Genomic DNA, 23,231 nt, shown 5'->3' with positions numbered 1-23,231 from the left:
ACGCCATTCTCCTGCCTCAGCCTCCCGAGTAGCTGGGACTACAGGCGCCTGCCACCATGTTCGGCTAATTTTTTGTATTTTTTTAGTAGAGACGGGGTTTCTCCATGTTAGCCAGGATGGTCTCAATCTCCTGACCTCGTGATCCGTCCGCTTCGGCCTCCTAGAGTGCTGGGGTTACAGGCGTGAGCCGCCGCGCCCGGCCTTCAACTTTTTGTATTGGTGATTTTCAGTGACTTCTGGTCCTGAAAATCAAGAGCTTGCTGGTTCAGCAGAGCTGAAAGTTGTTCAATACTGCCCTCTTCTGTCCAAAACTCATTCAGGCATTTGGACAATGATTTTATACTCGGGAATGTTTGTGACAAAGCATGATGGTGAAAATTGGACATTATCTAACCATGAGGACAGAAAAACAAATTGTGCAGCCATTAGGTCTTAGTTTTGAAGACTTTATTCAAAAAACAACACAAGTAGTGATTATCTGGATGTTGTATTTATGAAAAATTTTCCCTATTCTCTGTATTTTAAAGTCTTCTACAATTTATACTGATTATGTTTGGAACTGGCAAAAAGTAATGAAAAACAAGTCGTTCTATTCTGAAGAAAACAAGCAAAAATATTAAAGTTTTTGTTATTTTGATAGAAAGCCAACTGATACTTCATCCTCATAACCAACCTTAGTGTCCTCATCTATAATATAAGTGACTTATAGGTGAAAACACTAAGAACAGAGATTTTCATTTTCTTTTTATTTTTACTGGTTTTTTTTTTGTTTGTTTGTTTTTGTTTTTTTGTTTTTTTGTTTTTTGAGATGGAGACTCACTCTGTCACCCAGGCTGAAGTGCAGTGGCACGATCTCCACTCATTGCAACCTCCACCTCACAGGTTCAAGCAATCCTCCTGCCTCGGCCTCCCAAAGTGCTGGGATTACAGCCCTGTGAGCCTCTGCACCTGGCCTTATTTTTCATTTGGATTCAGGGGATACATGTATAGGTTTGTTACCGGGATATATTGCATAATGGTGAGGTCTGGGCTCTGGTGTACCCAGCACCGGAGTGGTGAACATTGTACTCAATAGTATTTTTCAACTCCCACTTCCCTTCCACCCTCCCTCCCTTTTAGAGTCCCCAGTGTCTATTATTTCCATCTTTATGTCCCTGTGTACTCATTGGTTAGCTACCATTTATGAGGAATATTGCAGCATTTTACTTTCTGTTTCTGAGTTATTTTACTTAGGATAATGGCCTCCAGATCCTTCTATGTTGCTGCAAAGGACATGATTTCATTCTTTTTTATGGCTGCATAGTATTCCATGGTGTATATGGACCACATTTTCTTTATCCAGTCAAACTTTGATGGACACTTGGGTTGGTTCCATGACTTTGCTAGTGTGAATAGTGCTGCAAGAAACATAGAAGTGCATACATCTTTTTGATAAATTGATTTTATCTCTCTTGGGTAGATGCCAAATAATGGGATTGCTGTGTGGAATGGTAGTTCTGTTTTTTGTTCCTTGAGAAATCTCCGTATTGTTTTCTATAGCTCTCTTACTAATTTACATTCCCACTGGCAATGTATAAACGTTCCCTTTTCTCCACATCTGTGCCAACATCTGTTGTTTTTTGACTTTTTAATAATAGCCATTTTGGCTAGGCGCAGTGGCTCACATCTATAATCCCAGCACTTTGGGAGGCTGAGGCAGGTGGATCACCTGAGGTCAGCAGTTCGAGACCAACCTGGCCAACATGGTGAAACCCCATCTCTACTAAAAATATAAAAATTAGCCAGGCGTGGTGGCGTGCGGCTGTAGTCCTAGCTACTCGGGAGGCTGAGACAGAATTGCTTGGACCCAGGAGGCGGAGGTTGCAGTGGAGCTGAGATCACGCCATTGCACTCCAGCCTGGGCGACAGAGCGAGACTCCGTCTCAAAATAAATAAATAATAAAAAATAGCCATTTTGACTGGTGCAAGATTGTGGTTTTAATTTGCATTTCTCTGATAATTAGTGATGCTGAGAATTGTTTTCATATGTTTCTTTGCTGTTTGTATGTCTTCTTTTGAGAAATGTCTAAGAACAGAGATTTTGCCCAAGGGCCCGGTGCTAGTAAGTGGTACAGCTAAAATTTAAACACCAGTCTGTCCCCAGAACTTCTGCTCTTTAATTTTCTTCCCCTCTGCCTGAATTCTTTTTCTTGCTTTGGTGGGGGAAAGTTAAGTCGTTTTCCTGTTGTTTAATACATAGATAAAATTTATATTAGGGTATGTAATGTGAAGCAAATATCGGATATCCTCCTCTAAAATCAAGTTGGGTAAATCATCACTCTATATTTTGTTGTTTTCTATAATTTTTAGTAGTTATCTGCAATTCCGAGTGCATTCTTCCAAGTGATTTTTTTTAAAAAAAATAACTTCAGGCCAGGTCCGGTGGCTTACACCTGTAATCCCAGCACTTTTAGAGGCTGAGGTGGGTAGATCACCTGAGGTCAGGAGTTCGAGACCAGTCTCTACAGTTTAGTAGAGACATGGTGAAACCCTGGCTCTACTAAAAATACAAAAAATTAGCCAGGCATGGGGGCGGGTGCCTGTAATCCCAGCTACTTGGGAGGCTGGGACAGAAGAATCACTGGAACCTGGGAGGCGGAGGTTGCAGTGAGCCGAGATCGCGCCATTGCACTCCAGCCTGGGCAACAAGAGTTTCCATCTCAAAAAAAAAAAAAGAAAGAAAGAAAGATAACTTTAAACATACAGAAAGCTGGAAAACTAAAATGAATACAGAGAACACCCATACCCTTTACTCAGATTCACCTATCCCAAATAGTGGGATATTGTCAACATTTTCCCTCACTTGCTATATTTACTCTCTTTTTGTTGGAAAACAAAACAAACATCAGTCCACAGGTTTCTGTTATAACTCACGTAGGTATGAGATATATTAATAAATTCACTGAAGAAGGCCCAGCACAGTGGCTCACACCTGTAATCCCAGCACTTTGGGAGACTGAGGCGGATTGCTTTGAGCTCAGGAGTTCAAGGCCAGCCATGGCGAAACCCCTGTGTCTACTAAAAATACAAAAACTAGCCAGGAGTTGGTGGCTCACACCTGTAGTCCCAGCTACTCGGGAGGCTGAGGCTGGAGAATCGCTTGAGCCCTGGAAGCGGAGGCTGCAGTGAGCCAAGATGATGCCATGGTACTCCTGCCTGGGAGTACCAGAGCGACACCGTCTCAAAAAAAAAAAAAAAAATAGGGAAGCATTTGAAAGTAAGTTACATACATCATGGTCCTTTACCCCTAAATATTTCAGTGTGTATTTTCCAAGAATAGGGATATTCCCTTTCATAACCACAGTAGAGTTATTGACAGTTCTCAATACCATACATTTACGTTATTACAGAACTTTTCTATAATTTGCTTCTAATTTTGTCAGTTAATCTAATTATGTCCATTTTAAAGCATTCCTCTTTGCATTACAAGATCCACCCTAGGGTCAGAGATTTTGTGTTGTTGTTGTCTTTTCAGCTTCTTTTAATCTGGAAGACTTCTATAGCTTTTGTCTTTTAGACTTTGATATGTTCAAAGTATAAGTTCTCTCCCCATTTCTACTCATTCCTTATTTGATGTTTCTTTTGCCTAAATCAATTTAGGTTAGGTTACTCATTCTTTTTTTTTTTTTTCCCCTGAGACGGAGTCTTGCTCTGTTGCCCAGGCTGGAGTGTAGTGGCATGATCTCAGTTTACTGCAACCTCCGCCTCCCGGGTTTAAGCGATTCTCCCACCTCAGCTTCCTGAGTAGCTGGGACTACAGGCACCCACCACCACGCCCGGCTAATTTTTGTGTTTTTAGTAGAGACTGGGTTTCGCCATATTGGCCAGGCTGGTCTCGAACTCCTGACTTCAGGTGATCTGCCTACCTCACACTCCCAAAGTGCCGGGATTACAGGCGTGAGCCACTGCACCTGGCCATAGGTTATTCATTCTAAGCCAGAATCCTGCAAAGGTGATGTTGTGTCCTTCTCAGGGTATTGCATGCAGTGTCCATCTGTCCCTTGTAGGCTGATGTTAAGGTGTTTTCCAATTTCTCCACTATAGAATTGGGCTTTTCTCCCTCCCTTTCAACAATAAGCATATAAATATCCTCCCCTCCCCTCCATTTAGCACTTTAGCACCCTTACGATTCCTGCTTTACCCAGCTTTCACTTTGATGGTTGTAAAATGATGCTCGGGTGATCTTTTGAATCAGTATCTGTGAGTGGGTGGGTAGGATGTATGCACTCTTTCCTTTTCAAAACGATGCATGACTGTAACTATGAATAAACTCTGCCTTTCACACTGAAATAGAATTCAAATTGCTGTCCACATTAGACATAAAGCAGTTTTTCCATCTAAGTGTAGGAGCTGACATATCGAAATACTTGTTCTTGCCGTAAGTGGCGCTTATGAACTATAAAAAGTTGTAATGATTTATGGAAAATAAGAACGTTTATGCTTTAAAAATGTATGAAATTGACTTTTCTTTCAAAAAGACAAACTGTGTATTTTGCTTCTTTAGTGCCTTCACTCTAAGCACTCCCCAGCCAGCCTTTGGCCCTCCTGAGATGCCACACACCTATATGACATTGATCAAGTCATATGACCATTTTTAAAAATAGACTATTTCTAAGAGCAGTTTCAGGTTCACAGCAAAATTGAGTGGAGAGTTCGGAGAATTCCCATGTGTCCCTTGCCCCAGTGTCTGCATAGCCTCCCCCAACCCTTATCAACATTCCCACCAGAATGGGTCGTTTGTTACAATCAATGAACCTACATTGACACATGGTTATCACCCAAAGTCCATAGTTTACATTAGGGCTCACTCTTGGTGGTGTGCATTCTGTGGGTTTGGGCCAATACATAATGATGTGTACCCACCATTACAGTGTCATACAGAATGGCTTCACTGCCATAAAAATCATCTGTGCTTCACATATTCATCCCTTCCTCCCCCCAACCCCTGGTAGCCACTGCTCTTTTTACTGTCTCCATAGTTTTGCCTTTTTCAGAATGTCATATATTTGGAATCATACATTGTGTATCTTCCTCAGAGTGTCTTCTTTTGCTTAGCTATATATTATTTAAGTTCCCTCCATGTATTTTCATGGCCTGATAACTAATTTTTCTTTTTTGAGACAGAGTCTTGCTCTGTTGCCCAGCCTGGAGTGCAGTGGCGCGATCTCAGCTCACTGCAAGCCCTGCCTCCCAGGTTCAGGCAATTCTCTGCCTCAGCCTCCCAAGTAGCTGGGATTACAGGCGCCCACCACCATGCCCGGCTAATTTTTGTATTTTTTTTTTTTTTTTTTAGTAGAGACAGGGTTTCACCATCTTGACAAGGCTGGTCTTGAACTCATGACCTCGTGATCCACCCACCTCGGCCTCCCAAAGTGCTGGGATTACAGTCAGTCATGAGCCACCGCGCCCAGTGGTAGTTTTTTTTTCAGTGCTGAATAGTATTCTGTTCTCTGGATATACCATACTTTATCCACTCACTTATTGAAGGACATCTGATTGCTTCCAAGTTTTGGCAATTATGCATAAAGCTGCTATAAACATCTGTGTGCAGATGTTTTGTGTGGACATAAATTTTCAACTCATTTGGGTGAATACCAAGGAGCATGATTGCCAGGTCATATGGTAAGAGTGTGTTCAGTATGAAAAGAAACCACAGACTGTCCTCCCAAGTGGTTGTCCATTTGCATTCTCACAGATGACTATTTTTGAAGTCCCAGTTGGAGGGAGCAGGTGAGCTCCACCTTCTAGCCCATAAGGCTCTATAAGTGATGGCTTTGTGATGGGAACTTGACTGATACCCTCATGGGCGAATACTCAAGAACTTAAAGCTCTTTACAACCAAGCCAAACCCACGAGCAGGTTCCACCATGCCTTGGCCATTGCCATACAAAACCCCATTGTGTTTTTGCTTGATTTTCGTCCTTCTGTGACATTGACATTTCAGGCCACGCTAGTTGTTTTGCAGAACGTCCTTCACTGTGGATTCGTCTGATTGTTTCCTCATGATTAGATGCCGTTAAACATTTTGATCAGCAGTGCTGCAAAGATGAATTCTTGTCCTTCTTAGTGCCCACATCAGGAAGCACAATGACATCTATTCCATTATCGAGGATAAGTCTGATCACTTGGTTAAAGTGGTGCCTGCCAGATTTCTCCATTGTCGAGGTCCTTTTTGTTTGTTTTTATTTCTTTTTTTTTTTTGGAGACAGTCTTGCCCTGTCTCCCAGGCTGGAATGCAGTGGTGCGATCTCAGCTCACTACAACCTCTGCCTCCCTGGTTCAACCGATTCTCCTGCCTCAGCCTCCCGAGTAACTGGGATTACAGACATGTGCCACCACGCCCGGCTAATTTGTTTGTATTTTTAGTAGAGATGAGGTTACACCATGTTGGCCAGGCTGGTCTCGAACTCCTGACCTCATGTGATCCGCCCGCTTTGGCCTCCCAAAGTGCTGGGATTACAGGCGTGAGCCACCGCGCCAGGCCTCGAGGCCCTTTTTGTTGAAATTAAGTGTCAGGGAAGTTCAGCGGCGGCTTGGCAGTTGGTTAGCAGGATGGTTTGAAGAGACCCCACTGGGGCGGTCCGCAGGACCCCCGGGGGTTTCCTGGGAGGTCGAGGGCTGGCGCCGGGCGCGGGGAGGCTGCGTCCTTTGTGACGTTCGCTGCCGGCTTCCCGGGCCCAGGCTTTCGCGAGCTATGGCAGCCGGCAGGGGCGCGCTGGGCCTCGCGGGCCGCTGTTGGGCTGCCCCTGCCGGCAGGCTGCGCGTGCCATGCCTTGGTGGAGTAAACTCTGCAGTGAGTAGCACGTGCCCCCAAGCGGCAGTTCGCCCCGCAGCGATGGTGGACGCGGAATCCCGAGGGCCACCAACTGTCCCTTAGGACTGGCCTGAGATGGGTGTGTGGGTTTTCCAGCCTCCTTTCTCCCGGTCCCAGGCTTGGGAAAGCCTCTCTACTGGCCAAGGCGCTCAGGGACAGGTCGGGAAGGGCCTGCGCCCGTGGCATCCCAGCCCAGGCTGTAGAGCCGCCCGCTGCCCTTGATCTTGCCCCAGGCCCCCAGCCCCAGAAAGGCAAGGCCTCGTTCTGGGTCCCGTGACATAGGTGCCAAAACGCTCTGCGCTAGCAGCCTACCTCCAACAGGGAGATGTGAGAGAAACACTTTAACACAGCCGCAACCCCAGGGATGCCCCAGGGTGGGCCCCACTTCCTGCCACCCAGAGGACACCCCTCGGAAGACTCTGGCTTGAAAGGGGAGTCGGGGGGTTGGAATGGACATGGCTGTGGCTGCGGTCACCTGGGGAGGTGGGCGGCAGGGCAGGTCGAGGATGACCTAGGCCTCAAAAAGTCACCAGGATTTAGCAAAGTTGCCCTCACTGTGAGGCCTGGAGGCCAGCAAAGTGTGGGACGCAGAACAGAACGGAACAGGCCTCAACACTTGGGCTGCGCCATGGGGAGTGTGGAGCCCAGTGATGGGGCAGGCTGGGAAGTACGGTCTAGGCTTCAATGCGGGTTCCAAGCCCAGTGGGGGGCCACACGATCGCATGTGTTTTGGGGTCAGGATCTCAACAGCGCGGGTACAGATATAGGTACCTGCCAGGCTAGGTAGGTTAGAAGACTGTTCTCTAGGCCCTGAAGCCATTAGGAGTCAACAGCCTGGTGATGTGATAGAAGCGGTATTTTAGGAGGCCTTGCTTAGCAGGTATTTTGTATGGAATGTGTACATTGCTCCAGCACAGAGGGTACGTGGAGGCCGAAATCAGGGTGAAGCACAAAGCGTGGAGGCGCCAGAAGATTGTTCTGACAATTGTAGCTCTTAGGATTACTTAGGTCAAAAGAGACTGCAGACTAGTTGACCAGTTACAACTTAAAATTTTTCTATATACGTTTTATTATGTGTTCAACTCATAACTCACTCTTTATAAAGAGAACATCTGATTATTGTTAAGCTATACTGAACTATCAATAGCTCTTCAGTAACAGCTACCTTAGATACTGATGGCAGTCGCCCGGGCTGGAGGGCAGTAGTGTGATCTTGGCTCACTGCAACCTCCACCTCCCGGGTTCAAGTGATTCTCCTGCCTCAGCCTCCCAAGTAGCTGAGACTACAGGCATGCGCCACCATGCACGACTGATTTTTGTATTTTTAGTAGAGATGGGGTTTCACCACTTTGGCCAGTGTGGTCTTGACCTCTTGACCTTAAGTGAACCACCTGCCTCGGCCTCCCAAAATGCTGGGATTACAGGTGTGAGCCATAGTGCCCAGCCCAATAGCTGTTTTGTTCTGCCTGCTGGCAGCTGGTTCATGAACCTTTATCTCCCTAGTTCTGTCTATAAACATTTCAGCTCTTTCAGAATGAAACAGAAGTGTTTCCAACAGTAACACAGATTTAAGAGTGGAGGGAAAATAGTGAGGGGGAAATGGTTGTGTGACACCAGCTTTCTACTCCTGTATTAGCGACATGTCTGCATTTTCTGATTCCAGGGAGGTTGATGAGTGTTTGCTTTTAATCACGTGCTTGCTGGCAGGATATGTAATTTATGTTTGTATTCTGTACTAGTGAAATCATACTAGAATAGAGTTTGTTATTGGAATTTTTCTTTTTTGTCTAGTGTATTTCCAATTATTTTATCCAACTTTTTCAAAAGGAAAGTCGCATCTCTTAAATTGCATTAGAAGTGTTTGCAAAAAGGTCTTTTGTGACCTCCAGGCATGGTGGCTCACGCCTGTAATCACAGCACTTTGGGAAGCTGAGGCAGGCAGATCACCTGAGGTCAGGAGTTTGAAACCAGCCTGGCCAACATGGTGAAACCTTATCTGTACTAAAAATACAAAAATTAGCCGAGCGTGGTGGCGGCCGCCTGTAATCCCAGCTACTTGGGAAGCTGAGGCAGGAGAATCACTTGAACCCAGGAGGCGGAGGTTGCAGTGAGCTGAGATCGTGCCACTGCACTCCAGCGTGGGCGACAGAGCGAAGACTCTGTCTGGCTCAAAAAAAGAAAAAAATAAAAAAGAAATAGTTCATGGAAATACACTTAAAGAAACCTTTGGATTTAACTATAAACAAATTCATCACAATGTCAGTTTATAATAGGAACAAACAGAAACTTAAAGCATTTTCTTATTTCAGAATACTATACATGCTTTAAAAAACAATGGGAAGAGTGTATATATCTAAAATGTAGTAGAAGTTTAAATCGTAGATGTCTGGACTTTTCTTTCCCTTTGAATATTTGCTTCAAAGTTTAATATGAATGTTTAATTTTTCCTTATTGTTTGTTAAGTCTAATGTTGGTCACAAGTGTGTATTTTATAAAGGAAAAAGGGAAATCCTTTAGGAAGTGTGCCTTAGATCAAAATAATGAGATTCTTGGGTTTTTCGTGAAATCTTCTTCGCTATCTGAAATGTTTAGTTCTCAGAGGTAAAACTAAAATGTTTTGTTTTAAATGCTACCTTAGATACTGATGGCAGAAAAAAATGAGCCTTGCTGATTATCGAAGCTGTTACAGATGGTGACTCTATGGCATCACCACTGAAGCAAAGGCCCTTATTGAGTCTCTGAAGAATAAGAGGCCCAGATAACCTATTCATCTATGAATATCCAAAAATCTAGCAATATTTGAAAAGAAAACAAGAACTTTAGCTTAACTTAGAGAATAACAAGGTACAAGGACAAAAAAAAAATCTCTAGGTCACACTCTTGCCCTGACTTGGTTGGGTACCTTAGGCATTTTATTGTTGTTGTTGTTGTTTTTGTCTGTTCATTTGTTTTTTGAGTCAGTCTCGCTCGGTCACCCAGGCTGGAGTGCAATGGCGTGATCTTGGCTCACTGCAACCTCTGCCTCCCGGGTTCAAGCGATTCTCCTGCCTCAGCCTCCCGAGTAGCTAGGCTACAGGCACCTGCCACTATGCCTGGCTGGTTTTTGTATTTTTAGTAGAGACAGGGTTTCACCATGTTGGCCAGCGTGCTCTCAAACTCCTGACCTCAAATGATCCACCTGCCTGGACCTCCCAAAGTGCTGGCATTACAGGGATGAGCCACCACGCCCAGCCTAGTTTTTTACTTGACTTTCTAGGGTTCAGTTTCAAAATAAAACCAAATAAGTAGTATGATGGAAATTTGTAGACATAGATTTGTAATATTTCACAAATAAGAAAATTAAATTGTTTTCAGAGTAATAAGATTATATAATTGGAAGGAATGAATGGATTTCAGGAAGCATTCTATATTTCTAAATATTTCTGCATTTCAAGTATTCATTGCTGTGTTCTAAGTCTTGGTGTATGTACTAGTTATAATTTTTTTTTCTTTTGGGACAGAGTCTTGCTGTGTTGCCCAGGCTGGAGTGCAGTGACACGATCTCAGCTCACTGCAACCTCCACCTCCCGGGTTCACACCGTTCTCCTGCCTCAGCCTCCCGAGTAGCTTGGATTACAGGCGCCTGCCACCACGCTCGGCTAATTTTTTGTATTTTTAGTAGAGACGGGGTTTCACCATGTTAGCCAGGATGGTCTCAATCTCCTGACCTTGTGATCCTCCCGCCTCGGCCTCCCAAAGTGCTGGGATTACAGATGTGAGCCACTGTGCCCGGCTAGTTATAATTATTAACCTTCAATTTGTGCTTAAAACATTAAGTATATTTTTGCAGTTTTTGTTAAGATCTTTTTGGTGTCCATTTTAATTGACCTTTTTGTTTAGTACAAAAATCGATATATGTCCGATATAGATAATTAGAGGCTGGGTGCAGTGGCTCAGGCCTGTAATCCTAGCACTTTGGGAGGCTGAGGCGGGTGGATCACTTGAGACCAGGAGTTCTCGAGACCAGCCTGGCCAACATAGTGAAACCCCATCTCTACTAAAAATACAAACATTAGCCACGTGTGGTGGCACATGCCAGTAGTCCCAGCTACTCGGGAGGCTGAGGCAGGAAAATCGCTTGAACCCAGGAGGTGGAGGTTGCAGTGAGCCCAGATCACATCACTGCAGCCTGGGCGACAGAGTGAGACTCTGTCTTAAAAAAAAAAAAAGAAAAGAAAAAAGAAAATTCAGACAAGCAAAACCAAAATAAATGACATTCGCATCCCCCAGAGATCATATGTGAAGGATGTGTGTGTATGTGTGTGTATGTGTGTGTGTGTGTGTGTGTGTGTGTGTGTGTGTGTGTGAGGGAGAGATAGAGAAAGCAGAGACAATTGTTTTTAAGCCAGAATGAGGTCATTGTATATACTGTTTGGTAACCTGCTTTCTGCAGTCAAATCTCTACCCTTTTATTTCAATTAAAATTCATCTCATCTAATCCCAAATCTCATACTCAGTATTTCCCAAGAAGACCCAAAAACGTCCTTCTGCTGTTTTTCCCTAACGAATATCCAATTCAAGATCATGCCAGGTACCTCTGGTTGTTGTGTTCCTTAAATCTCTTAATTTAACACAATACATCTCGCCCCTACTTCCCCCCATTAAATCACATTGACTTGACTTTTCCCCTCTATGATTTTAAAATTACAAACCCGGGAAAATATAGTAAACACTTATATACACTTGACCTAATTCACCATTTATGGAAAGCCACATCATCCACTCCACCACCCACCAAGCTATTTGAAAGTTACTTGCAGACAATCCTTTTGTGTTTCTGCTGGATTTTCGTCCTTCTGTGACATTGACATTTCAGGCCAGGCTAGTTGTTTTGCAGAATGCCCTTCATTGTGGATTTGTCTGGTTGTGTCGTTGTGATTAGATGCCATTAAACCTTTTGGTCAGGAATGCCACGTAGATGAATTCTTGTCCTTCTCAGTGCTTCACACCAGGAAGCGCGATGGCATCTGTCCCATTATTGAGGATGTTCAATGTGATCACTTGGTTAAGGTGGTGCCTGCCAGATTTCTCCATTGTCAAGGACATTTTTTTGAAATTAAGTAATCTGTATGTTGGTATTCTGAACGTATGTTTCCTGACAGCCTTTTACCTGATGGTTTTAGCAGTATGATCCTTGACTGAATGAGTTATTAAAATGGTGTCTGTAAATTGTGATTTTCTAAATCTAAAATTCTAACAATAATGACTTTGAGGATCAAAGTGGAAGTTATATCTATATTTATTGACATTTTTTTTCCTTAAAGAAGTGGTCCCTTCTGATTTACCTTTTTTAGTATCACTCTCGATTCATGGATTCTTTTTTTATTCAATGTGTTGTAACTCATCAATGTCATTATTCTCTTTCTTTTTCTTTTTCACGTCAGACGAGTAATGTGCCATCGTGGTAACAATGCACACATTGCACATGAACACCCAATGGTCACTCTCGTAAACTACAAAGGATCCATTATTCTTTTCTATGCTTCAAAGTTTGGGCATTGGGAGCCCCTTCAAGCCATTTCTTGTGTCCTTTTGACACCTCCATCAGCTTTTGAGCATCTCCTTTCTGTCACAACAAAATATTCTTCATACGTCCTCTGACCCAGCCTGGAATTTCTCCAAAGAGCTCTGGTCCCTTTTGGGAACCTGTTGATGTCAGACTTAGTTACCACATAGAATGTCCCCTTCTTTAGATTTGTGTAGATACTTGTTTGTTCTTTAGCTTGTTCCTCAAACCCTATATTTCCTGTTAAGTGGGAAGTTATATCTAAAACTTGATGGATTCTTGTTTAAAATATGGGTGTGATGTGGGATTCCATCTTACATTGCAACAGAAGATAGACTACCTGGTTGACTCACTCTTAGAGGTGCCATGACTACTTATGTGGAACTAATTTTTTGATAGTTAAGTTTGTCAACTTTCCCTTTAACAAGCAACAAAAAGAGCAGATAATTCTCTTTGAACCTGAATTTTTGAAGGTCATTGGAAAGAAGTAGACATTAATCTATTAAGATTTGCAAATCTCTGTAAAATCTCACTTTATCCTTGAATTGCCTGGCATTAAAGAAAGCATTAATTGGTCATATTTTTAAAATATTTAATTTTCACTGGGCGCAGTGGCTCACGCCTGTAATCCCAGCACTTTGGGAGGCTGAGGTGGGTGGATCACTAGAGGTCAGGAGCTCGAGACCAGCCTGGCCAGCATGGTGAAACCCCTCCTCTACTAAAAATACAAAAATTGACTGGGCGTGGTGGCTCACGCCTGTAATCCCAGCACTTTGGGAGGCAGAGGCAGGTGGATCACGAGGTCAGAAGATCGAGACCATTCTGGCTAACACGGTGAAACCCCGTCTCTACTAAAAATACAAAAAAAAAAAAAATTAGCCAGGCGTGGTGGCGGGCGCCTGTAGTCCCAGCTACTCGGGAGGCTGAGGCAGGAGAATGGCGTGAACCCAGGAGGCGGAGCTTGCAGTGAGCCGCGATCACGCCTCTGCACTCCAGCCTGGGCGACAGAGCGAGACTCCGTCTCAAAAAAAAAAAAAAATTAGCTGGGCATGGTGACAGACACCTGTAATCCCAGCTAATCGGGAGGCTGAGGTGGGAGAATCATTTGAACCTGGGGCAGAGGTTACAGTGAGCCGAGATCGTGCCACTGCGCTCCAGCCTGGGAGACAGAGTGAGACTCTGTCTCAAAAAAAAGTTAATTTTCTTGGGCTGGGCACTGTAGCTCACAGTTGTAATCCCACCGCTTTGAGAAGCTGAGTCAGGAGGGTCACTTGAGCCCAGCAGTTGGAGACCAGCCTGGACAACATAGTGAGATCTCATCTCTACAGAAAATAAAAATCTTAGCTGGACATGGTGGCATGTGCCTGTTGTCCCAGCTACTCGGGATGCTGAGGTGGGAGGATTCTTTGAGCCTGGGAGGTTGAGGCTGCAGTGAGCTGAGACCACACCACTGCACTCCAGCCGGGGCAAGAGAGTGAGGCCCTGTCTGAGAAAAACAATTTTCTTGAATTGTAATCACCTTTTCTCTTCTCCCCACCTCCCGCCCCTCTTTGTTAATAGTTGGTGAGAGAGACTCTGAAGATGTGAGCGAAAGAGACTCCGATAAGGAGATGGCTGCTAAGTCAGCGGTTGTTCACGACGTCACAGATGATGGGCAGGAGGAGACGCCTGAAATAATCGAACAGATTCCTTCTTCAGAAAGCAATTTAGAAGAGCTAACACAACCCACTGAGTCCCAGGCTAATGATATTGGATTTAAGAAGGTGTTTAAGTTTGTTGGCTTTAAATTCACTGTGAAAAAGGATAAGACAGAGAAGCCTGACACTGTCCAGCTACTCACTGTGAAAAAAGATGAAGGGGAAGCAGCAGCAGGGGCTGGCGACCACCAGGAACCCAGCCTTGGGGCTGGAGAAGCAGCATCCAAAGAAAGCGAACCCAAACAATCTACAGAAAAACCTGAAGAGACCCTGAAGCACGAGCAAAGCCAAGCGGAAATTTCTCCCCCAGCCGAATCTGGCCAAGCAGTGGAGGAATGCAAAGAGGAAGGAGAAGAGAAACAAGAAAAAGAACCCAGCAAGTCTGCAGAATCTCCGACTAGTCCCGTGACCAGTGAAACGGGATCGACCTTCAAAAAATTCTTCACTCAAGGTTGGGCCGGCTGGCGCAAAAAGACCAGTTTCAAGAAGCCGAAGGAGGATGAAGTGGAAGCTTCAGAGAAGAAAAAGGAACAAGAGCCAGAAAAAGTAGACACAGAAGAAAACGGAAAGGCAGAGGCTGCCTCCGAGAAGCTGACCGCCTCCGAACAAGCCCACCCACAGGAGCCGGCAGAAAGCGCCCACGAGCGCCGGTTATCAGCTGAATATGAGAAAGTCGAGCTGCCCTCAGAGGAGCAAGTCAGTGGCTCGCAGGGACCCTCTGAGGAGAAACCTGCTCCGTTGGCAACAGAAGTGTTTGATGAGAAAATAGAAGTCCACCAAGAAGAGGTTGTGGCCGAAGTCCACGTTAGCACCGTGGAGGACAGAACCGAGGAGCAGAAAACGGAGGTGGAAGAAACAGCAGGGTCTGTGCCAGCTGAAGAATTGGTTGAAATGAATGCAGAACCTCAGGAAGCCGAACCTGCCAAGATGCTGATGAAGCTCAAAGAAACATGTGTTTCTGGAGAGGACCCTACACAGGGAGCTGACCTCGGTCCTGATGAGAAGGTGCTGTCCAAACCCCCCGAAGGCGTTGTGAGTGAGGTGGAAATGCTGTCATCACAGGAGAGAATGAAGGTGCAGGGAAGTCCACTAAAGAAGCTTTTTACCAGCACTGGCTTAAAAAAGCTTTCTGGAAAGAAACAGAAAGGGAAAAGAGGAGGAGGAGACGAGGAGTCAGGGGAGCACACTCAGGTTCCAGCCGATTCTCCGGACAGCCACGAGGAGCAAAAGGGCGAGAGCTCTGCCTCATCCCCTGAGGAGCCTGAGGAGATCACGTGTCTGGAAAAGGGCTTAGCTGAGGTGCAGCAGGATGGGGAAGCTGAAGAAGGAGCTACTTCCGATGGAGAGAAAAAAAGAGAAGGTGTCACTCCCTGGGCATCATTCAAAAAGATGGTGACGCCCAAGAAGCGCGTTAGACGGCCTTCGGAAAGTGATAAAGAAGATGAGCTGGACAAGGTCAAGAGCGCTACCTTGTCTTCCACCGAGAGCGCAGCCTCTGAAATGCAAGACGAAATGAAAGGGAGCGTGGAAGAGCCAAAGCCAGAAGAACCGAAGCGCAAGGTGGATACCTCAGTATCTTGGGAAGCTTTAATTTGTGTGGGATCATCCAAGAAAAGAGCAAGGAAAGGATCCTCTTCTGATGAGGAAGGGGGACCAAAAGCAATGGGAGGAGACAACCAGAAAGCCGATGAGGCCGGAAAAGACAAAGAGATGGGGACAGACGGGATCCTTGCTGGTTCCCAAGAACATGATCCAGGGCAGGGAAGTTCCTCCCCCGAGCAAGCTGGAAGCCCTACCGAAGGGGAGGGCGTTTCCACCTGGGAGTCATTTAAAAGGTTAGTCACGCCAAGAAAAAAATCAAAGTCCAAGCTGGAAGAGAAAAGTGAAGACTCCATAGCTGGGTCTGGTGTAGAACATTCCACTCCAGATGCTGAACCCGGGAAAGAAGAATCTTGGGTCTCAATCAAGAAGTTTATTCCTGGACGAAGGAAGAAAAGGCCAGATGGGAAACAAGAACAAGCCCCTGTTGAAGACGCAGGGCCAACAGGGGCCAACGAAGATGACTCTGATGTCCCGGCCGTGGTCCCTCTGTCTGAGTATGATGCTGTAGAAAGGGAGAAAATGGAGGCACAGCAAGCCCACAAAAGCACAGAGCAGCCCGAGCAGAAGGCAGCCGCTGAGGTGTCCAAGGAGCTCAGCGAGAGTCAGGCTCATATGATGGCAGCGGCTGTCATTGACGGGACGAGGGCAGCCACCATTATTGAAGAAAGGTCTCCTTCGTGGATATCTGCTTCAGTGACAGAACCTCTTGAACAAATAGAAGCTGAAGCCGCACCGTTAACTGAGGAGGTATTGGAAAGAGAAGTAATTGCAGAAGAAGAACCCCCCGCAGTTACCGAACCTCTGCCAGAGAACAGAGAGGCCCAGGGAGACACGGTCGTTAGTGAGGTGGAATTGACCCCTGAAGCTGTGACAGCTGCAGAAACTGCAGGGCCATTGGGTGCTGAAGAAGGAACTGAAGCATCTGCTGCTGAAGAGACCACAGAAATGGTGTCAGCAGTCTCCCAGTTAACCGACTCCCCAGACACCACAGAGGAGGCCACTCCGGTGCAGGAGGTGGAAGGTGGCCTACCTGACATAGAAGAGCAAGAGAGGCGGACTCAAGAGGTCCTCCAGGCAGTGGCAGAAAAAGTGAAAGAGGAATCCCAGCTGCCTGGCACCGGTGGACCACAAGACGCACTTCAGCCTGTGCAGAGAGCAGAGGCAGAAAGACTAGAAGAGGATGCTGAAGCGCCGGGTCTGAAGAAAGAAACGGATGTAGTGTTGAAAGTAGATGCTCAGGAGGCAAAAACTGAGCCTTTTACACAAGGGAAGGTGGTGGGGCAGACCACCCCAGAAAGCTTTGAAAAAGCTCCTGAAGTCACAGAGAGCATAGAGTCCAGTGAGGTTGTAACCACTTGTCAAGCCGAAACCTTAGCTGGGGTAAAATCACAGGAGATGGTGATGGAACAGGCTATCCCCCCTGACTCAGTGGAAACCCCTACAGACAGTGAGACCAATGGAAGCACCCCCATAGCAGACTTTGACGCGCCAGGCACAACCCAGAAAGACGAGATTGTGGAAATCCATGAGGAGAATGAGGTCGCATCTGGTACCCAGTCAGGGGGCACAGAAGCAGAGGCAGTTCCTGCACAGAAAGAGAGGCCTCCAGCACGTTCCAATTTTGTGTTCCAGGAAGAAACTAAAGAACAGTCAAAGATGGAAGACACTCTAGAACATACAGATAAAGAGGTGTCGGTGGAAACTGTATCCATTCTGTCAAAGACTGAGGGGACTCAAGAGGCTGGCCAGTATGCTGATGAGAAAACCAAAGACGTACCATTTGTCGAAGGACTTGACGGGTCTATAGACACAGGCATAACAGTCAGTAAGGAAAAGGTCACCGAAGTTGCCCTTAAAGATGAAGGGACAGAAGAAGCTGAATGTAAAAAGGATGATGGTCTTGAACTGCAGAGTCATGCTAAGTCTGCTCCATCCCCCGTGGAGAGAGAGATGGTAGTTCAAGTCGAAAGGGAGAAAACAGAAGCAGAGCCAACCCATGTGAATGAAGAGAAGCTTGAGCATGAAACAGCTGTTACCGTATCTGAAGAGGTCAGTAAGCAGCTCCTCCAGACAGTGAATGTGCCCATCATAGATGGGGCAAAGGAAGTCAGCAGTTTGGAAGGAAGCCCTCCTCCCTGCCCAGGTCAAGAGGAGGCAGTATGCACCAAAATTCAAGTTCAGAGCTCTGAGGCATCATTCACTCTAACAGCTGCTGCAGAGGAGGAAAAGGTCTTAGGAGAAACTGTCAACATTTTAGAAACAGGTGAAACATTGGAGCCTGCAGGTGCACATTTAGTTCTGGAAGAGAAATCCTCTGAAAAAAATGAAGACTTTGCTGCTCATCCAGGGGAAGATGCTGTGCCCACAGGGCCCGAGTGTCAGGCAAAATTGACACCAGTGATAGTATCTGCTACTACCGAAAAAGGCTTAAGTTCCGACCTGGAAGGAGAGAAAACCACATCACTGAAGTGGAAGTCAGATGAAGTCGATGAGCAGGTTGCTTGCCAGGAGGTCAAAGTGAGTGTAGCAATCGAGGAGGATTTACAGCCTGAAAATGGGATTTTGGAACTTGAGACCAAAAGCAGTAAACTTGTCCAAAACATCATTCAGACAGCCGTTGACCAGTTTGTACGTACAGAAGAAACAGCCACCGAAATGTTGACGTCTGAGTTACAGACGCAAGCTCACGTGATAGAAGCTGACAACCAGGACGCTGGACGGGAAACGGAGAAAGAAGGAGAGGAACCTCAGGCCTCTGCACAGGATGAAACACCAATTACTTCAGCCAAAGAGGAGTCAGAGTCAACCGCAGTGGGACAAGCACATTCTGATATTTCCAAAGACGTGAGTGAAGCCTCAGAAAAGACCACGACTGTTGAGGTAGAAGGTTCCACTGTAAATGATCAGCAGCTGGAAGAGGTCGTCCTCCCATCTGAGGAAGAGGGAGATGGAGCTGGAACAAAGTCTGTGCCAGAAGATGATGGTCATGCCTTGTTAGCAGAAAGAATAGAGAAGTCACTAGTTGAACCAAAAGAAGATGAAAAAGGTGATGATGTCGATGACCCTGAAAACCAGAACTCAGCCCTGGCTGATACTGATGCCTCAGGAGGCTTAACCAAAGAGTCCCCAGATACAAATGGACCAAAACAAAAAGAGAAGGAAGATGCCCAGGAAGTAGAATTGCAGGAAGGAAAAGTGCACAGTGAATCAGATAAAGCGATCACACCCCAAGCACAGGAGGAGTTACAGAAACAAGAGAGAGAATCTGCAAAGTCAGAACTTACAGAATCTTAAAACATCATGCAGGTAAGCTTCCTTGTCTTCTAAGATAATTTTTCTCTTTTATGCCAATAGATGGCAAATTTGTTATATAAGGAATCGGGAGCAAATAATTAATGCCTTCATGTAGAACCTTCAGTTGAGGAAAATAACCATCAACTAGATTCAAAGATCTATGATAGTTTCATGGTTTTTGGTGATTGAAATGCCATTTAGTCTTATCGATGTTATGAAAAGAATGGCTTCATTTTACCCCCTAATGTGACTGCTTTAGAAGAAAATAAAGTGGCATGTGTGTGTGCACATGTGTGTGTTTGACCCAAAGGCATAAGAAATACATTGTGTTCACTCAACTAGCTTGTTGAGTTTTTTAAAAAATAACTAGTGCTCCAATGGCTGGGCGTGCTAGCTCACGCCTGTAATTCCAGCAGTTTGGGAGGCCGAGGCTGGTGGATCACCTGAGGTCAGGAGTTTGAGACCAGCCTGACCAACATGGTGAAACCTTGTCTCTACTAAAAATACAAAAATTAGCTGGGTGTGGTGGTGGGCGCCTGTATTCCCAGCTACTCGGGAGGCTGAGGCAGGAGAATTGCTTGAACCTGGGAGGCAGAGGTTGCGGTGAGCTGAGATTGCACCACTGCACTCCAGCCTGGGCGACAGAGTGAGACTCCATCACAAAAAAAAAAAAAAAAAAAAAAAAAAACTAGTGCCCCAAAATGGGTTAATATTAAACTGCCTGAAATATGGCTGATAGCTCTTTCAGAAAAAATGGATTTTTTTCCCCTAGCAGTAGTAACAAGTATTTTAAAAAATTTTCCAGTGCATATAATGACCGACCCTCATTGTGTTAGTTACTTGCAGTGGCTAGTTTTATGGTGGTGTGACATAATACAAGACCTTCCCCATCTTTGTTTTTTGTTTTGTTTTGTTTTGTTTTTTGAGACGGAGTGTCGCTCTGTTGCCCAGGCTTGAGTGCAGTGGCACGATCTCGGCTCACTGCAAGCTCTGCCTCCTGGGTTCATGCCATTCTCCTGCCTCAGCCTCCGGAGTAGCTGGGACTACAGGCGCCCGCCACCACACCTGGCTAATTTTTTGTATTTTTAGTAGAGATGGGGTTTCACCGTGTTAGCCAGGATGGTCTCGATCTCCTCACCTCGTGATCCGCCTGCCTCGGCCTCCCAAAGTGCTGAGATTACAGGCGTGAGCCACTGCACCCGGCTTTTCTTTGTTTTTTGTTTTGTTTTTTTGAGCTACCGCGCCCAGCCCTATCTTTGTTTTCTGAGAGAGCCTTGCTGTGTCACCCAGGCTGGAATGCCGTGGTGCAATCATGGATTGCTGCAACCTTGACCTCCTGGGCTAAAGCAAATCGCCTGCCTCTGCCTTTGTCTCCTGAATAGCTGCTGGGACCACAGGCACATGCCACCACTCCCAGCTAATTGTCAAATTTTTTTGTAGAGACAAGGGTCTTGCTGTGTTGCCCAGGCTGGTCTCCTGGCCTCAAGAAATCCTCCTGTCGCCGGGCGCGGTGGCTCACGCTTGTAATCCCAGCACTTTGGGAGGCCGAGGCGGGCGGATCACGAGGTCAGGAGATCGAGACCGCGGTGAAACCTCGTCTCTACTAAAAATACAAAAAATTAGCCGGGCGTGGTGGCGGGCGCCTGTAGTCCCAGCTACTCGGAGAGGCTGAGGCAGGAGAATGGCGTGAACCCGGGAGGCGGAGCTTGCAGTGAGCCGAGATCGGGCCACTGCACTCCAGCCTGGGCGACAGAGCGAGACTCCGTCTCAAGAAAAAAAAAAAAAAAAAAAGAAATCCTCCTGTCTCAGCCTCCCAAAGTGCTAGGATTACAGTCGTGAGCCACTGTGCCCAACCCATCTTCGTTTTGTTTTGTTTTGTTTTGTTTTTGAGACAGAGTCTCACTCTGTCACCGAGGCAGGAGGATCACTTGAACCTGGGAGACTGAGGTTGCAGTGAGCCAAGATTGCGCCACTGCACTCCAGCTGGGGTGACACAGTGAGGCTGAGAGCCTCCTGAGTAGCTGGGATTACAGACACGTGCCACCATGCCCAGCTTATTTTTGTATTTTTAGTAGAGACGGAGCTTCCCCCAGGATGGTTTCGAACTCCTAACCTCAAGTGATCTGCCCGCCTCGGCTTCCTAAAGTGCTGGGATTACAGGCATGAGCCACTGCACCCGGCCCTATCTTTGTTTTTTGTTTGTTTGTTTGTTTGTTTGTTTGTTTGTTTTTGAGACAGAGTCTTGCTCTGTCGCCAGGCTGGAGTGCAGAGGCACAATCTCAGCTTACTGCAACCTCCACCTCCTGGGTTCAAGCGATTCTCCTGCCTCAGCCTCCTGAATAGCTGGGACTATAGGTGCATGCCACCATGCCCAGCTTATTTTTGTATTTTTAGTAGAGACGGGGTTTCACCATGTTGGCCAGGATGGTCTCAGTCTCTTTACCTCATGATCCTCCCTCCTCAGCCTCACAAAGTGCTGGGATTACAGGCATGAGCCACCGCGCCTGGCCCCATCTTTGTTTTTTTAATGGAGTTAAACTATGGTATTGTTAGGTCACTTTGACAACTATCCTGTTGTTTATAAATGAGAGAGAAAAAGGAGATTTTATTTACGTTGATTCTTCCTCCTCCTACAGTTAAACTCATTGTCTATTTGGAAGACCAGAATGTGAAGACAAGTAGTAGAAGAAAATGAATGCTGCTGCTGAGACTGAAGACCAGTATTTCAGAACTTTGAGAATCGGAGAGCAGGCACATCAACTGATCTCATTTCTAGAGAGCCCCTGACAATCCTGAGGCTTCATCAGGAGCTAGAGCCATTTAACATTTCCTCTTTCCAAGACCAACCTACTATTTTCCCTTGATAACCATATAAATTCTGATTTAAGGTCCTAAATTCTTAACCTGGAACTGGAGTCGGCAATACCTAGTTCTGCTTCTCAAACTGGAGTATCATTCTTTACGTATTTATATGTATGTTTTAAGTAATCCTCTTTCTGTATCTATTGTATATTTTTTTCTTAATGTTTAAGGAAATGTGCAGGATACTACATGCTTTTTATATCACACAGTATATGATGGGGCATGTGCCATAGTGCAGCCTTGGGGAGCTTTAAGCCTCAGTTATAACCCACGAAAAACAAAGCTTCCTAGATGTAACATTCCTGATCAAGGCACAATTCTTTAAAATTCACTAATGATTGAGGTCCATATTTAGTGGTACTCTGAAATTGGTCACTTTCCTATTACGCGGAGTGTGCTAAAACTAAAAAGCATTTTGAAACATACAGAATGTTCTGTTGTCATTGGGAAATTTTTCTTTCTAACCCAGTGGAGGTTAGAAAGAAGTTATCTTCTGGTAGCAAATTAACTTTACATCCTTTTTCCTACTTGTTATGGTTGTTTGGACCTATAAGTATGCTTACTCCTGAGGCAAAGTAGTGAAGTGTTTTATATGTTATGAAGAAAAGAATTGTTGTAAGTTTTTGATTCTACTCTTATATGCTGGACTGCATTCACACACGGCATGAAATAAGTCAGGTTCTTTACAGATGGTATTTTGATAGATACTGGATTGTGTTTGTGCCATATTTGTGCCATTCTTTTAAGAACAATGTTGCAACACATTCATTTGGATAAGTTGTGATTTGACGACTGATTTAAATAAAATATTTGCTTCACTTAGATTTGCTGGTTTTATTAGATACCAGGAAGCCTGGACATATGTGTACCACATTAGAATGATAAAGATAATGATTGATAAGCTAGAACTTTCTGATGCAGCCATTACATCAAACCCCTTTTCACTGGTTTGAGTTGTGTGTTCAGAGGAAGCCATGGCCGAGATGCTTTTCCTGAAGTAAACCAGTGGCTTTTCAGATTGACATTCTTGCTACAATTCTACCATCTGGTAATTCCTGAAAATGTCAATTTTTTTGTGTTAATATTTTTGGTTTCGAACAATAACAAATGTCTCTAGAAAGAAATTTTAAGAAAGCTTAATAGTAAAAATGCCTTTCCTGAAATAATCTTGGAAAATTTTTTAAATGTCAAAATGATGAGTCATGCTAATACATTAAGGGTTTATTTTTGAGACAGAGTTTCGCTCTTGTTGCCCAGGCTGGAGTGCAATGGCACGATCTCAGCTCACCGCAACCTCCACCTCCCAGATTCCAGCGATTCTCCTGCCTCAGCCTACATTAAGGGTTTTGTCAGACAATTGTCACACAAAGAATAGTGT

General features: G+C 45.3%; 1 protein-coding gene and 1 pseudogene across 5 annotated transcripts in view; one reads left to right on the top strand and one right to left on the bottom strand.

The window, feature by feature from the left end:
• LOC116463232 (A-kinase anchor protein 12) overlaps nt 1-22,675 on the top strand; it is a 115,419-nt gene extending 92,744 nt beyond the window's left edge. For 4 of the 5 annotated variants that reach the window (XM_032146246.2, XM_032146245.2, XM_032146247.2 and 1 more), the window contains 2 exons: nt 13,959-19,003; nt 21,628-22,675. In XM_032146246.2, the coding sequence (XP_032002137.1) occupies nt 13,959-18,991 (5,033 nt within the window). In that variant the 3' untranslated portion in view covers nt 18,992-19,003; nt 21,628-22,675. Of the gene's footprint in view, nt 1-6,802; nt 6,933-13,958; nt 19,004-21,627 lie in introns of those variants that run through there. The other variant, XM_058434520.1, reaches the window with a different exon arrangement.
• Nucleotides 12,271-12,356, bottom strand: LOC116463251 (small nucleolar RNA U13; annotated as a pseudogene).
• Nucleotides 22,676-23,231: the final 556 nt, after the last annotated feature.

The sequence above is a fragment of the Hylobates moloch genome, unplaced genomic scaffold, assembly GCF_009828535.3.
Source record: "Hylobates moloch isolate HMO894 unplaced genomic scaffold, HMol_V3 SCAFFOLD_29, whole genome shotgun sequence".
Taxonomy (NCBI): domain Eukaryota; kingdom Metazoa; phylum Chordata; class Mammalia; order Primates; family Hylobatidae; genus Hylobates; species Hylobates moloch.
This window is presented reverse-complemented; position numbering and strand designations above follow the sequence as displayed.